The sequence below is a fragment of the Brachyhypopomus gauderio genome, chromosome 21, assembly GCF_052324685.1.
Source record: "Brachyhypopomus gauderio isolate BG-103 chromosome 21, BGAUD_0.2, whole genome shotgun sequence".
Classification (NCBI taxonomy): domain Eukaryota; kingdom Metazoa; phylum Chordata; class Actinopteri; order Gymnotiformes; family Hypopomidae; genus Brachyhypopomus; species Brachyhypopomus gauderio.
In genome coordinates this window covers 536,177-551,917 of record NC_135231.1, presented here as the reverse complement: position 1 = coordinate 551,917, position 15,741 = coordinate 536,177, and the positions used below count along the sequence as shown (strand labels likewise).

Here is a 15,741-nt window from a genome sequence, read left to right as displayed (position 1 = left end):
AAAACTCCCTCCTCCTCCCTGCTCCTGCCTCAGTGCGAATAGCAATCACAGACCATCATAGTAATTTACCCAAAACCCGACTGCGTTTTCTCTGACCCATACGCAGACATGCTTTAAATTACTGCCATATTTTTATTTAAGCACAAACGTACACTTGCATGCACACAGCAGCATACAAGTCAACGGGGTGCCACGCAGATGGTGGTGTACGCTGGTGGTGTTCTGACATCTTTTGTAGAAATAAAAAAGTATAAACATATCAAGAGCTGTTGAAATGAGTATGCGCTCTTAAAAATTGGGTGTGAGTGGATTATTATTGCCTTGTGTCATTGATGGGGTGGATGTGCCATGCCTTGTGAGAGTAAGTCACAGTGCCCCCTTCAGTCATGAAAGTCTTATTGCAACTGTAGTGCTGGACACCCCATTAGAAGTATTTTAACAAAAGTCTATAGGTTTCCTGTAGTCTGTAGTCATGAAGTGTTCATGTCTTATTGTTTCAAATTTTACTTAAACTCGCACCACATCATCCAGTCAGTACATTTTCCACAGTTTTTTTTTCACCAAGGTGAAAACACCACTATCTTTAAGGGTATATCAGATAAGCGACACAGAGCTCTGAAATGCCCTTCACCAATCTAAAATGCCAAACAACAAAAACAAGCAAACGAAAAACAATAACCGACATCCATGTTCTGCTCCTCCTTTACTTGATGCCAGCCACCAGGTGTATCCACCAGTTGGCCTGCACGGTCCAGCCCTTCTGCTCACACACGCTGATCTGATTCAGGAAGTGTTGCCGTGCCTGCTCCTCGCCGTGGTCCTGCTGCAACGCCTCACGCAGGTATCGCATGTCGTCCGATGTGCTCAGCTCTGGGATGCCCGTCAGCATCATGAGGGAGAAGAGGGTCACCAGCAGGCGGGACTGGCCACGCAGAGACACGTAGGCCTGGATGCAAAGGTCCTGCAGGACAGGGAAAGACGTATGCAGGTGACTGCTCGGCCCCACCCGCCCCGCAGTCCCGTTTAGCACACGTGCCTAGTGCTTGCGTTGTAGTGCACTGGAGTTAAGATGTGCTGTAACGCCCAGACGTAATCCAGTGCATTCATTTACCACAAAGGGTTTACAATTGGACAAATTCCCCCAACACATCCAAATTTCTAAATATCTGAATAATACCCAAGATTGACTGAAGCAATGTTAAACATGAGTCTTATCACGTGGTTTAAGGCACCTAATTGCCTTTAAAATGTTCAAATACTGCTAATACATTTCTTAAATTCATATGAGATTACACCATTGTTCCCAAATAATATATGATATTCAGTTAATGGGGAACCTTCGTGGATTACACTTAGATTATGTTTAAGAGGTCATCAGAGTTAGCCTGCTCCAGAAATACCTTTATGCTGCATGAATGTAATTCAACAGCTGTAGTAAGTAAAGCACCACAACATTTTTCATGCTGAGATGGAGTGGGAGAAATCATGTTTTCAGTTTCACAAAGAAGGTTTGGGACTCAAACAATGGGGATGCTGTATTTACCTTGAACCTCTGGAAGGACAAGCTTGACTGGCCTTTCACTCTCCCCATGACAAACAGGAAGTCAGGCGTCAGGACAAAGGGGACCCTTTCTCTGCTCACACCCAAGAAGCTCTTGGTGTTACCCAGGATGTGGCCAAAGTCAATGTGGAAGAGATTGCCTTTGAGTGACAGCACAAATAACAACAATAAAAAACAACATAGTTGCTACAGATAGATGATGCACATTTAGCAGTGAATTACAGTGATTACAGAGTGGAAAATGTTCTAGTGGCGATTTCTTTCCTATTTCTGTCTGTAGGCTTTAATTTCACAGCTGGAGCTTGTGAAAGTGCATTGAATGAAAGCTTTTTGCCAGATTTAGAGACAACTCTTGGATTGGGGAAGGTCAGCTCACCTCACTCCTTCACTTACCTTGGTTAGTAATCATGATGTTGTCATTATGCCGGTCACCTATGCCCAACACGTACGTGGCCACACAGTATCCAGCACAGGAACTGACGAACCTCTCCAAAGCTTGATAGAACTTCACAAGCGAAAGACGTTAGCGAGAGATTCAGTGCATGGTGTACCATGCATACACACGTTCAGTATTAAGTGTGTATTAATGAGAGGAACCATATCTGTACCTTCTCTTGTATGAGACACTTTCCCTCGAGCCAATCAAACAAGGCGTTGTTTTTGAATGCTCCTGTTGTTCCCCCATTACTTCTCTGGATAGTAGCGATGGTAACAGAATCTCTCACAATCTCAATCAAACCTGCACCAGAGATAAATGCAGAAATTGCACTCGATTGCACTCTAAATTTAATCCGTGTGTTTGTCTAAGAGCAATAATGCCACGTTCAAAAACCTATTTGATATCCTGTTGATATGCAGCCATAGGGCACGAGGTTGAGATCCAAAGAGTTTTCCTGCCATATTGAGTCCATCAACATCAGCATCTATAATGCAATAAAAAAAATGTTTGACAAAGTTTCAGTGTCTCAAGATTTTGACTCTGTAAGAATTATTTAATTATTGAGCTTTTTTAAATAACGCCCATGACATCATCACACAACACGAGATCATGGAATTACTAGTATAAGTGAATCTGTACTTGGCAAACGTATGATGTCTATGTGCAGGTTTTATTAAAGACAAACCAAGATGTGTAGAATTCGTTAAAGACTGCATTTACCTGGATAATGAGCATGTCCTGTCTGAGGTCATCTCCATGTTTGAAGATGATTCCAACTGGAGGACCAGGTGGTGCCTCAGACTCCATACAAGAAAACTCAAGCCAGAGAGGCTTCTTCTTGGACGCCATCACTTTACATTCTTTGTGCTGTGTAGCATGTGGATTGGATGTGGTTAGGCCCAACTAACAAACTGGGAAGCTCAGGACATTCATCCATGGACAACACTACAATGCAAAACTCACAAGGATTGATCCTGCTTTGACCCGGGGATCAAAAGGCACCTGGAAGTCAGCAGGAAACGTATATTCCTGCAATATGTCCTGTAGTTTCTGGGCAGCTGACAAATAAACAAATAGTCCATTAATTTAGAGGGACTTCCATCCCTCCCAGAAAAAGCATTAAAGAATGGATGCAAATTACCTAATGGTGAAGGAGCATTTCTTTCCGGATACAGCGTTTTCACCTTGATTACCACATCCTGCAGGATTGAGATAACTTGAACTTGTCTCTGGAAGCTAGTTAGCATGGCTTCACCACAGCCCAGGAGGTAAGCTTCTAATATAACAGCCATGCGCTGGCGGAAGAATGGACAACCGTCGACTTCACTCCGTAGGAACCAGAATAAGAAGTGTCCTACACGCTTGCTCTGTTGGACAGATTTTGGAAACAAGCCTCATATCAGCATTTACAGAAAATATCAGACACATGATAAAAGGCATGTTGTTTTATACTCTTTGCTCAGTGTATCATTCAACAACAACATTTCAATGGACAACAGTGGTTGATTTACCCTGAGTGCCCTCTGGATCAGGAAGCGTGCCAGGCAGCTGTCGTCATATGGTTCTACCTTCAAAGTCTTTGGGAAAGATAATGTGGCCATAAAGACAGATCATTCTTAATTTGAACAGAAGTAAATAGATAGGCCTACATACATACATAAATAAGCAGGATATTTAGGGTATCAGTACAATATAATTCTGAAAAGTTACTTTTCAGGTACCAAGATATAGTCTTAGGTCTGGGGGCTATTCCACGAAGCGAGCTTATGAAAGCGGCGCTTATTAGAGTGAGCCTCGCTTGAGTTAGCCAAACAGTTCACTTCCGTCTACTGTAGTTCCGTTCCACTAACAAAATCCAGACGCAACCTGTTCCCGCTAATTCAAGCCAGGCTTTTGTAATCGGCGATCACGCGCGTGCACACAGTATTTACACTGCCTCACTAATCAATATTCGAAAAGGCAAGAAAATGTCGAAAGAGCTGAAGAAACAAGCAGCTTTTTTTTCTTCTGCTGAACAGGAGCTACTCATACGTCTTTATGAGGAATATAAAGACGTTATTATGAAGAAAGGCAACACGTCCTGTATTAATAAAGCCAGATAAGCTGCCTGGCACAATATTGCAGACAGAATAAATGCTTGAACATATAATTTAATCCATTCATTGGCATTTTAAAAGTGTTAATTTTTAAAAGTAAATTAATAATGTTAATAATTTCCTGATTTAGAAGTAACATGAGCGGGGTTAGGAGAAAGTGGCAGCAGGTCAAGGTGAAATATAAAAATATACTCCAGAATGGTAAGTACAGTTGATTAGTCCAATGTGCAGGAAAAGGTAAAACACCATATTAAATAACTGTATAAAATATTTTAGCAACCAGAAAGAAAACTGCTACTGCTGCTGCTGGTGGTGGGCCTCCTGTAGCAGCCCTCACTCCTGCAGAAGACCTTGCTTTGGAGCAAAAAAGCGGACGCCTCATCATTGTGGGAATCGAAGGAGGAACATCATCTGATCCTGTCTGTCCTCATGATACACAGCCTTATGTTAAAGGTAGGTTCAGTTGTTTCTCAGATTTTACATTTTTGTTCTTACAGGCTACATTGTAGTATTATTGTATACTTGATGACTAAAATTTTACAGTGGTGGCGGGTGTGCTGACTCTTTTGGACCCTCCTGTATTTGACAATGATGTGAGTGCCATAAACCAGCCTATTTCTTATGACTGAACCCTGAGGACCGTTAACATTTACGTGTCTTAATTTCAGTGTTGTATAAAGTATTAGAGACCCATACTTGAGTAAAAGTACAAGTACTCTATCAAAAAATTGACTTGAGTAGAAGTTGAAGTGTTCTTTAAAAACTTTACTTAAGTAGAAGTACACAAGTATTCAGCATTTTTTGTACTTAAGTATTGCAAGTAGTTTATTCTAAAATGTATTACTCAAGTACTGAAAGTAAAAAGCACAAGTATTGTGTTTTGAATTAATTAAAGAATTGTTTTTATATATCACTTACAAATCAAAGATGTCAAAGACCATAAATACAAGTGCTCTGTATGTACAAACAAGTAGCAACTTAAAAAACTGGGCTTAACACTTCATACACAAAAAACAGATAACCTATGTCCCGCTACGTCGTAGGTTTGATGCAGAAGTACAAGTTTGCCTTAATTTAGCTGAGAAAATGAGGTGTATTTTGGACGTAAAATCCATCCATCGGATTCTAAGGGTGAGCCTACTGCCCTGCGTTTACCCTCAATAAATGCCCTTACCCTATAAAAACACTATACTATAAAAATGGGCACATGATTAGTCAGCCTGAAGACACGGCTTACTGTTGCTAAAAACACAACTCAGCGTGACATCGCCTTTATGATTGCCAGCTAATGTTAAGTGAATACTGCAGCAGTCATGAACATAATTAGGTTAGTTAGCTAAGATATCGAACCTAACTAGTGCTTACAGACTGCTAAAGCTGGTGTGTCTTCTGTGCGTTATATTTATAACTTACATTGATGTGTTTTTTACAGTTCGAAGGTGAATTTTTGAAGGCCAATATTTCACACTCTTTAGGGAGACAGAGATGGCACTTCATCCTATAGGAATTTACTTTCACTCCAGCAAACACAAACACTGTCTATAGGTAGGGCCAGAGTGGTCTCCTTCCTCACCCTCACCGCCACGATCACTCGATGTTGAAGGTGTGGAAGGTGCCAATATATGTACATTAAAACGCAAACAAGCTTATTATGCAGCACTTATGCTGCTCTTCTGCTGTTACCAGTGCATGAATTCCACCTTCTAACTTCGCACAAAAATCGAGAGGTGCACGACCTCGCGACGCGACCGCGCGCGTGGCCTACGCGCATGGGCAAGCCACCGCGATTGCGTCATTTTTGCCGCACGGACATTTGCGCAGTCCAGAGTTGTATAGTAACGAAGTAGAACTACTTCGCTACTGTATTTAAGTACTAAAATGCTGTATCTGTACTTTACTGGAGTATTATTTTTTTCTCCTACTTCCACTTTTACTTCACTACATATTTTCCATCAGTTTAATACTTTTACTCCGATATATTTTTTACGTGCTGTATAGTTACTCGTTACAATTATAAACATGTTAGCTGGCGCTGTCACCGGGTCAAGCGATCAGGCTGTCTTGTGAAAACTGCGCATGCTCCGGTCGCGTCTCGTTTACTCTGCTGCTGCCTTCACTGAACACTTGAGCTTCGTAATCTAGGTTCACTTGACACGCTGTTACTGCGGAAAGGGTCCGCGCGGCAAAAATGAGCAATCGCGGTGGCTCCGCCCATGCGCTTTAACCACGCGCGCAGTCGTGTCGCGAGGTTTTTGTGCGTGTGTAGTTACAAGGTGGAATTCATGCACTTGTACGGCACTTTGAAGGTCCATTTTCAGTATTTTCCAGCACCTTCAGCTTCATTTACATATTTATACAAATACACATATATTCGAAATTATTCCAAATAATTCGCTTTTTATCTCATTAAAAGAGATGGTACCGTGTTTGGTAACAGCAGAAGAGCGCAGTAAGCACTAGTTAGGTTAGATATCTTAGCTAACTAACCTAATTATGTTCATGGCGTGCTGCAGAATTCACTTAACATTAGCTGGCAATAAAGGCGACGTGCTGACTAATCATGTGCCCATTTTATAGTGTAGTGTTTTTATAGGGTAAGGGCATTTATTGGGGGTAAACGCAGGGCAGTAAGCTCACCATTAGAATCCGACGGACGGATTTTACGTCCAAAATACACCTCGTTTTCTCAGCTAAATTATGGCGAATTTGTACTTTTGCGTCAAACCTACAACGTAGCGGGACATAGGTTATCTGTTTTTTGTGTACGAAGTGTTAACCCCAGTTTTTTAAGTACATACAGAACACTTGTGTTTGTGATCTTTGACATCTTTGATTTGTAAGTGATATATAAAAACAATTGATAATCAAACTTTGATGGCTTTCTTTAATTAATTCAAAACACAATACTTATACTTTTTACTTTCAGTACTTGAGTAATAAATTTTAGACTAAACTACTTGCAATACTCAAGTACAAAAAATGCTGAATACTTCTGTACTTCTACTTAAGTAAAGTTTTTAAAGAACACTTCAACTTCTACTCAAGTAAATGTTTTGATAGAGTACTTGTACTTTTACTCAAGTATGGGTCTCGAATACTTTATACAACACTGGCGCAGTCACGACGTGTCAAGTGAACCTAGATTACGAAGCTCAAGTGTTCAGTGAAGGCAGCAGCAGAGTAAACGAGACGTGACCGGAGCATGCGCAGTTTTCTCACAAGACAGCCTGATTGCTTGACCCGGTGACAGCGCCAGCTAACACGTTTATAATTGTAACGAGTAACTATACAGCACGTAAAAAATGTATCGGAGTAAAAGTATTAAACTGATGGAAAATATGTAGTGAAGTAAAAGTGGAAGTAGGAGAAAAAAATAATACTCCAGTAAAGTACAGATACAGCATTTTAGTACTTAAGTTTTTTAGTACTTAAGTCTGCTTAATTTGTTGTTTGCAGGGGGAGATTGGCGGACCATCCAGGATGGTACAGGAGGATGAGGACACAGTTTCTGCCTGTTCAGAAAGGACACAGTGTCTGCCTGTTCTGTAAGGCGTGTGTGTCTATGTATCTGTCTGTTAATGTGCTGTGTGATCTCATGATTTGTGTTGTGTTTAAAGGAAATGGAAGAACAGAGAGAAGACCCTCAGGCCTCCATGTTCAGAGCTCACACCTCTGCAAGAGAACACGTGAGTAGTAGTTATGCAGTTCAACATGAATAAATACTTCTCATTCTTGACTGTACTTCAGTCTTAAAGGAATCCATGATTAGTGAGATCTACAAAAGGTACTTGCTCTAAGACAGGGGTGCTCATTACGTCGATCAGTAACTTGGAGTTAAATATATATGACTTTAACAGACGCTCTTATACGCTCTAAATACTCACATTTATCTCCATTTTCTTTATTTCAAGCTCCAACTTCGGTATTTTTAGTTTTTTGATCTTCTTTTTTACATTCTATATCTTAGAGCAGGGGTGCCCACAGTTTTCAGCTTGCGAGCTACTTATAAGGTGACCAAGTCAGAAAGATCTACCGGGGTGGCGGCGAACGTAATTTGTTGAGCGGGGGGGGGGGGGGGGGGGGGGGGGAGGGCGAACGTAATTTGTTGAGTGGATTGCAGATTGGCTACCGTGAATGTCAATCAAAATACAACCGTCAGTGCAGATGTGCGATTCATCTACTACTATTTTATGTGACGCGATCTATGCACATTCCTTCGCGATCGACCGACACTTCCTTCGCGATCGACCGGTCGCAAAGCACATAAAGTCATATATATTTAACTCCAAGTTACTGATCAAACCAACACTACTTCTCATGAATACATGCCAGCTGTTCTGAAAAGGATGGGAAGGATGCCTCTGTGACCAGGGAATTTGATGAATATATTAAGGAAACGCTTAAGCGCAAGGTAAACCTTTCGAATTTCGCGGCAGACCGTTGCCTTACTAAGATGTTATGCATCCCCAATGCTGTACAGAAATGCACAACTGGCAAAGAAGCGCAAAGCGATACAGACCGTTTGGGGTTTGGTAAGAGCTTTACTACGTCTAGTGGTCTTCTCAATATATGGCCCCAGTAATTTACAAAGATATATAATACTGTGTCTTCTGAACCTGTAGTGCTCAAATAAGTAGTCATCCAGGAAAGCCCAGTGGATCTGTCCTGTCCTGGAATGACCTTGGAGCTGGTAGCATGAATGCTCTGCACACTACACACGCTCCCTCATCTACTGGATTCTCTACAAATGGGCATGCCATGGTCAATCAGCCTTCAGCCTTCAGTGTTAGCTGCTCTTTTTATAGCCTACATTTTGGATTATTTGTATCACCTGTATGAAAATCTTGGTAAGGTAGTTGTCTGTGTCCATTTCCCTTTTGCACCGTTAAGTTAACCACACATTTACATTATTTATACTGAACATATGTGAATTGCGGAGTGATATGATTTGCTTGTAATTTGAACACAAAAGAGGAAGTATGGGGATAAATATATACCTAAAAGTATCTTCACCTAAATAACTCAGTATTAATAATTATTAATACTCCGGTACAAAGAATTGTATTTTTTGTGATATAGAGTTTATGCTAATGTCACGTTGAGGACCCCGGCCCCTCCCTTTTGGGCGTGTGTAAACGTAGTCCACGTGCATCGTCTGCGTCTGCGGAACTCTGTGGTGAAGGCTATGTTGTGTGAATAATGTGTCTCACCTGTGAATCGTCTCGTAATCACATGGGGCTAATGTGGTCTGTCTACGGTCTGTCACAGCTAATGTATGTTTCTGTAACCATAACTGCGATTAGACACCGTATTCCATTTTACACTGACCTGAATTTGTGAAGATTAAACTAATACATTAAAATGTGCAGAAACCTCACTGATTAACAATGAATATGTACTCTGAAGATCGAAATATAAATTGCATTTTGAAATATAATTATTAAATTTTGATAATAATAACCTGCAATCATTCCAAATTAATAATTACAGTACTCCATTAAATGTATAAAAATATCATATGATATGCTACATCCACAGCAATTTAATGGATAGAATTGCAGCGGAACCTGTTCCTCAATTCAGTTTCCCGGATGGCGAGACTGACATCATGCTGCTGAGCCAATAGAAGCGGTCCCGCTAAGCTAAGCCTCAACTCTAGCCTAGTACGGAGCAGGTTAGTTCAAACGTATATGTTGCTGTAGTAACTGAGCGAGGCTCGAGTCTAGCCTCTTTCGTGGAACCGAATTTGAGCAAAATGAGCCAGGCTTGTCTTAAAAAGCCCGGCTTACTGAGTTAGCTCGCTTCGTGGAATACCCCCCTGGTCTTGATATTGGCCTGATATTTGTATTTTTTGTTAAAAATGCATTCATTCTCCTTGATAAATCCATTTGCAGACATATCAACCAAATAGCTTTTGTGCATTTGTTACATGCATGGGTGGCACGTTGTGGTTCATCCTTCCTGCCATTATTAGTTGGACTTGTTGCTGCTACGCTAACTAACATCAGTATGTGGATGATTAACATCATTGCGTTCCACCAATCGGGTTGCAACATGGCTTCACCTATCCACTTCAGGAGGCGGGCATTCGTGGATAAAGGATGGACATGTGGACAGATGATGAGACACCTGAGCAACATTTGGCAGACACACATACCTGTTTCACAGTAGACTGGGGGAAAGATGTAGTGTGTGTAGGAATGTAAGCGTCTGTGTACGTTATGCATTACATGTAATGACAGTATATTGTGGCTGTGTCTGGCCTTCACTTAGTGCAGGGGTCACCAACCTTTTTGAAGTTGGGAGCTACTTCTTGGATACCAATTATTGCGGAGGGCTAGCAGAAAGAAAGTTGTTGAGCGGGGGGGATTGGGTTCATGTGCGCGTGTCAATTGCTGAGCGGGAAGACCGCTAGCAACCACGGACAATCGCTAATAGCAGCAAAAACATAAACAATGCAGCGCTTTGGTGCATGGCAATATAGTGAGCTGTTTTTAAAACAAGCCCGCGGGCGACTCATAACGTCCTTGCGGGCGACATGGTGCCCGTGGGCACCACGTTGGTGACCCCTGACTTAATGTTTTGTGTACTTGTGCACACAGATGTGGGGAAATGCTAATTGTGTATATGGCTAATGTTTACTGTTTGTACTAGAGGCTATGGCGGAGCTGATGAGTCCCTTTATTGTATGTATAAAGGGGGCGGGTGTCACTACTGTATGTTTTGTCAGGATTAGGGATTTGATAGGTAGTGGGGGTTTTTTTGTTCCTTTCATTAATATGATGCCACCCTTTATCCACCGTAGGCCATTACATGTAGGTAGGTCATCCATTGGCTGTTACGTCCAGCCTGCTGAGCTGTTTTATTGTCCTGTTAAATGTTTCATTGTATGTTTTGGGCCATTTCTCTCGATGTCAGTAAATATTAATTCATGGTCACCATCAGCTTTGTTGTGTGCCTTCTATCCCATAACATCTTATACCCAGCAACAGTCATATATAAACCTACCAGTTACATGGCCCAATTCCTTTAGAGAACAGGATCTTAACAGCATTTAATTGAATTTCAGCAAGTTTCAAATAAATTCTTTGCAAACTATATTTGTTGTGTTGTGTGCACTAGAAAAATAATTTTCTTCACTTTATTCATCTCTGAAGATAATCTGTGATTATAATGGATGTGTGTTTAAATGTAATTATACACCATATACTTCTTGTTGGGTGAAAATATTTGACTTCCGTTCCAGAGTGGTGCAACAGAGAAGTGTGAGCCCTGTCATCCTGAGATGGCTTATGAAGTCACAGCCTTCCATGTCTAGGAGTCCACAGAACAAAACTGGTGCTGCTCTCTGGATGGAAAGGTTGACAGTGACACATAACCATGATGTGCATCTCTGAACACAAGCTTATGGATGAGGGCAGTTATGCTTTCTTCCCAGCATGTTTTATTGCCCTGAGAAGTGTGGTGCAGATTGACTGTTATGGAGGAAGCACGTTTGTGTGGATCCTCCCCAGTTGGTAACTCATCTCACAGGAGAACAATATGTAGCTGGAGTGTGGAAACTAGCCTAATGCCTAGTTGTGAGAACGTTGTAAGAAAATAGCGTAAAAAATTATTCAATTTGGTCAAAGGTGCAGGGATCTGAGGACCTATGAACAACTCAACAGACAATAACAGACTGTAGCATTGGGGCCAACTTACCTGGACCAGTTGCAGTAGGTACCTCAGTAAGTCCTCATTAGACATCATCTCCAGCCTTTGGACAGCCAATCTCCTGACCTTCTCATCTGTGTACTTCACACTTAGCAGCTCCAGAGCCACAGCCAGTTCCAGGTCCTGAGGCACATACTTATCCAGCAGCCAGTGGACATCCTGAACAGCACCAGGCTCCAGCCAGTCTACCTTACAGAGATACTGAGGAAGGTTCGAAGCATAGAGAACACTCTGCTCCCGAAACCTCTTCAAGGGATGTTTATCTGTGGATGATGTTGGGGAGGGCTGACTGGACCTTCCTGTTTGAGGTGACCTGGGGACTGATGGAAAAGGCACTGCACTAGGAGGGGTCATGGTGACAGTGGACAACCTGCTGTGGGGTAGAACTACAGGGAATCTATACTGATCCAACATGAATGTGATCGCCATGGATTTGGCCATGTCAGGATTGGTGGCAGTAGAGAGTTTGTCTGCTTCGTAAGTGAAAGCTTCTTCTTCCTTCTCTGGAAAAGCCCACATATGCAGTGTGTGGGATCCCTGGCTAAGGAGGGACCTGTGGTCAATCAGCTGGAGGTTGACAAAATATAACACTTTTCCTTTTCCTTTCTGGTAGTCTGGTACTGTGCAACCAAGAGAAGGGGACTTTGGTTCTTTAGTGGGAGTAACGTCCATGCTACTGGAATTTATTGTGAAGCCTAATTTTGCTCCACGAGGGATATTCTTGAGAGGGATATCAAACTCAAGCCATGTGTTCCACAGAACTTCTTCTTCCGAGTCTTTTGGCGATGAACTAACCGATGATAGCACCCTGCTTCCGTATATAATCATGGCCTCTACTTGGACCAGTTGAGGCATTTTGTCTGGCAGTTCAGGGATATCAAATCCTATGAGCTTTACCCTAAAATTTCTCTCACAGTCCCAAAGTGAAATCATGACTATCTCTTCCACTTCTTTCCCCTCAATTGAGATTTCCTCATGGGAACTAGACAGACCTGTCAGACTGTCAACCAAGGGCCAATATTCCTGTTTCACAATGTCATCTGGAAGTGTGACTATGGCTACCAATGAGAGGTGAAGTTCTATCATGTTCTTTAGGCAGTGGCGGACCCAGAGGAAGTCTGAGAGATGGAAATCTCCACACAGAAACTCCTCTCTGCCACAGACTTTGAAGACATGCTCATGTGCCCACTGCATGAAAGACTTGCCTGTCATAGTATGCAATGCTGATTCCCAGATGTTCTTAAGAAGATCAGTAGGTGCATTATGCACACTAGCCTTAATAGGAAAGGTCATGTTCTCACAGTATATCATCACTGATATTATGCATTGATTTTGCTGGTCTTTTGGGATTGGCATGGAGGTTGTCCAGGGCTCTGTAGCATATACCACAGGATCTCGTTTTCTCAGTTCTTCCTTACGTGGTGTGGCAAACTTTCTGCGAGCAAAACTTAGTTCGTTTAAACGGTTAGCTGCTGCACAGTCTAAATCATAACCTATTAGTTCATTCAGAAAGTGCTGGTAATCTGCCCATTCCACTGAATAATCCTGCTTAGGCAAGGCTGTGATCCAGACTGCTTGATGTCCTTCTGCATCCTGAAACCAGGGCACATCCAGGGTTTGCAGTACCTGAAAGTCATCATAGATTTCATACTGATTGTCATCTTTTGTGTATAAGATACTGTATTTCTCGGGATCAAGAAGCCCAAAAGGGTCTGGGAGCTTGTTGGTGTCTTGGGCACGCATGAAAAGCTGTACACGGAGGTGGTGAACGGTGCACTGGGCTGGGAGTCTGACAACCACATCTTCATGACTCCCTGCAACCGAAGCCCCATTCCTGATGGGTAACTTGCACATAAACACCAGACTGTGGTCCGAGGAGTACAGATATTCAGGAGGCGGTTTGCATATTGGGGCATTTTGCTGATATTTCTCCCATTTTAACTCCATACCAGCTGAAATAGAAATTTGATCATTAGAAGAAATCCTCATTTTTTTACATGGTAAACAGTTTCTTTTTGGTACATTAAATTCAAGATTTTATCCTCAGGATTGAGTTTATCTAGCTTTAATTAATAGAGGTCGGTAGATAGGGGCTGTAGGAGACATAAATTAGTTGATGTGACCCAATTCTTCACCCAAGTGAAGTGTCATTCTTCAAAACATTATGACAGAACTATTACATTCTTTTCCTTGCTAAATACGGTGTTCTAAAAACAAATCAGGAAAATATTGAAAACACCTTCAAAAGGAATTACAAGTACCAAATGTAGCTCTCTACATCCAAACCTTTGGTATCTAAACCAGGAAAAACACTTAAGGTATAATGAAATACATTAGCAACAGATGACAACAAAACCAGTTATGCCACATGTACTGGATTTAGATTTAAATGCAGCTTTGTTCTTCAGTTTGTGTTCAGATAGCTTCCTCATATCAAAGACATTATACATCCCCACGGTGACATTCTCACAATGACATCTGAAACCATGTACTTAGGCAACAATAGAACTGGGTAAAAGCCTCACAGTGTGGCTTGTACATACATTAACTGCTAGAGAATATATTACTTAGCATTTGATACAAGACTAAGGTGATGTTGAAAAACCTAAGATTGTATTAACAGGGTTTTTCCTGCTCTTCTCAGGTATGTACAGTATACAAGCCCTACTTAGTTAAATTACATTATAAATGTAATGGTCATTACATGATACATTTAATTTATATTTCCAGGTAAACAAAAGATGTATTAACTTATATGCTGATCTTATTGCATTCACATATACATACATATACAATGTAGTATTTCACTGTACTTAGTTATGCTCTTTGTAAATTATGTCGCTTTGGATGAACTTGACTACATATTTATTGTCCTCTCGATCTGCATTCACTACAGAATACAGCAGATGTATGTATATCTGTGCATGTTTCCTTGAAAGAAAACAGTGGCTTCCCTTTGACACTTTATGTTACCTTACCAAAGTTATCTTGCATGAGGATTCACTTAATACAAAAAAAGACAGATAATTCTTACCTGTTGTTTTGTTCTTGGACCCAGTCGTGTGGTTGGTGTGAATGTGACCTTCCTTGTAGTAAGAGCCCAATGTTAGAAATATTTGCACGCCTTACTTCCCCATTCCATTCAAGGCAAAACAATCTATTGTGATGTTCTTCCCCATAGTGGTTGCCCTACTGTGTTTAATAGAACCATTGTTTTGTTGTGAGTTGGATGGATAGGTATGAGAGTATATAACAATGACATGATCCTTAACTAATAACCTATACAGCGGCATAGGGCCACAGGGAGCACGGGCTGTGTGAGGCTGAAATCAGGAGGTGATCGAAAGTAAGCAAATTCAGTCACTAGCCAAAATTAGACAACACTGTTAGGAGGAATGAACTCATGCATGACTTTCTCCAAAGCCACATCTCAGAAACCAATGCAATCTCTCACAATGTATCAGTAGACCAACTTTAGGCCATTAATTAACCATAAAGTACAAAGTCTCCACCCACTCCCACCCATTGTCTTAATAAATTAAAGGTTTAGTTCAGGGGTAATCAATTAAATCTTTCCGCGGTCCATTTTTGGCAGATAGCTCAGACCTTAGGTCCGGCGAACGAAAGTTGTTGAGCGGGGGGGGGGGGCGAACGAAAGTTGTTGAGCGGGGGGGGGGGTTGAACGTAACACTCAAATGGGTGGTGAACGTAACACTCGTCTGAAAATAAATTCTCCGTTTTAAAATATAGTCTCCCGTTAAAATTTTTTTGGCATTTGGGTCCGTATCCAGTTAATCAGGAATGTGATTGGGTCCGGACAGGACGGCGTTCAGGTCCGGATCCGGACCGCGGTCCGCCATTTGGTGATACCTGGTTTAGTTAACGAATTAGTTTTGTTTTGGCTATTTAATTTAGCAAATTTTCTAACACAG

At 41.5% G+C, this 15,741-nt stretch overlaps 1 protein-coding gene and 1 long non-coding RNA gene across 2 annotated transcripts; one reads left to right on the top strand and one right to left on the bottom strand.

Annotated features, from left to right (window-relative positions):
• Nucleotides 1–19: 19 nt before the first annotated feature.
• Nucleotides 20–14,910, bottom strand: LOC143485043 (phosphatidylinositol 4,5-bisphosphate 3-kinase catalytic subunit gamma isoform). The gene is made up of 11 exons (XM_076984189.1): nt 14,844–14,910; nt 11,798–13,761; nt 3,512–3,577; nt 3,142–3,367; nt 2,964–3,058; nt 2,721–2,867; nt 2,394–2,484; nt 2,170–2,300; nt 1,955–2,066; nt 1,544–1,701; nt 20–961 (listed from the first exon to the last, which is right to left on the bottom strand). The coding sequence occupies exons 2-11, from the start codon at nt 13,754–13,756 to the stop codon at nt 704–706; spliced, it is 3,243 nt and encodes a 1,080-aa protein (XP_076840304.1). The 5' UTR covers nt 13,757–13,761; nt 14,844–14,910; the 3' UTR covers nt 20–703.
• Nucleotides 4,176–8,109, top strand: LOC143485044 (uncharacterized). Its single transcript, XR_013122779.1, has 3 exons — nt 4,176–4,549; nt 4,640–4,689; nt 7,553–8,109. It is a non-coding gene; the product is annotated as an uncharacterized LOC143485044 (long non-coding RNA).
• Nucleotides 14,911–15,741: the final 831 nt, after the last annotated feature.

Coding starts and splice junctions, on each gene's coding strand:
- LOC143485043 (XM_076984189.1), bottom strand. CDS start 13,756: ATGGAGTTAAAATGGGAGAAATATCAGCAAAATGCCCCAATATGCAAA. Junction 3,368..3,511: donor TGATCCAGAGGGCACTCAGG/GTAAATCAACCA, acceptor TCTGTCCAACAG/AGCAAGCGTGTAGGACACTT. Junction 2,067..2,169: donor AGTGTCTCATACAAGAGAAG/GTACAGATATGG, acceptor TCGCTTGTGAAG/TTCTATCAAGCTTTGGAGAG.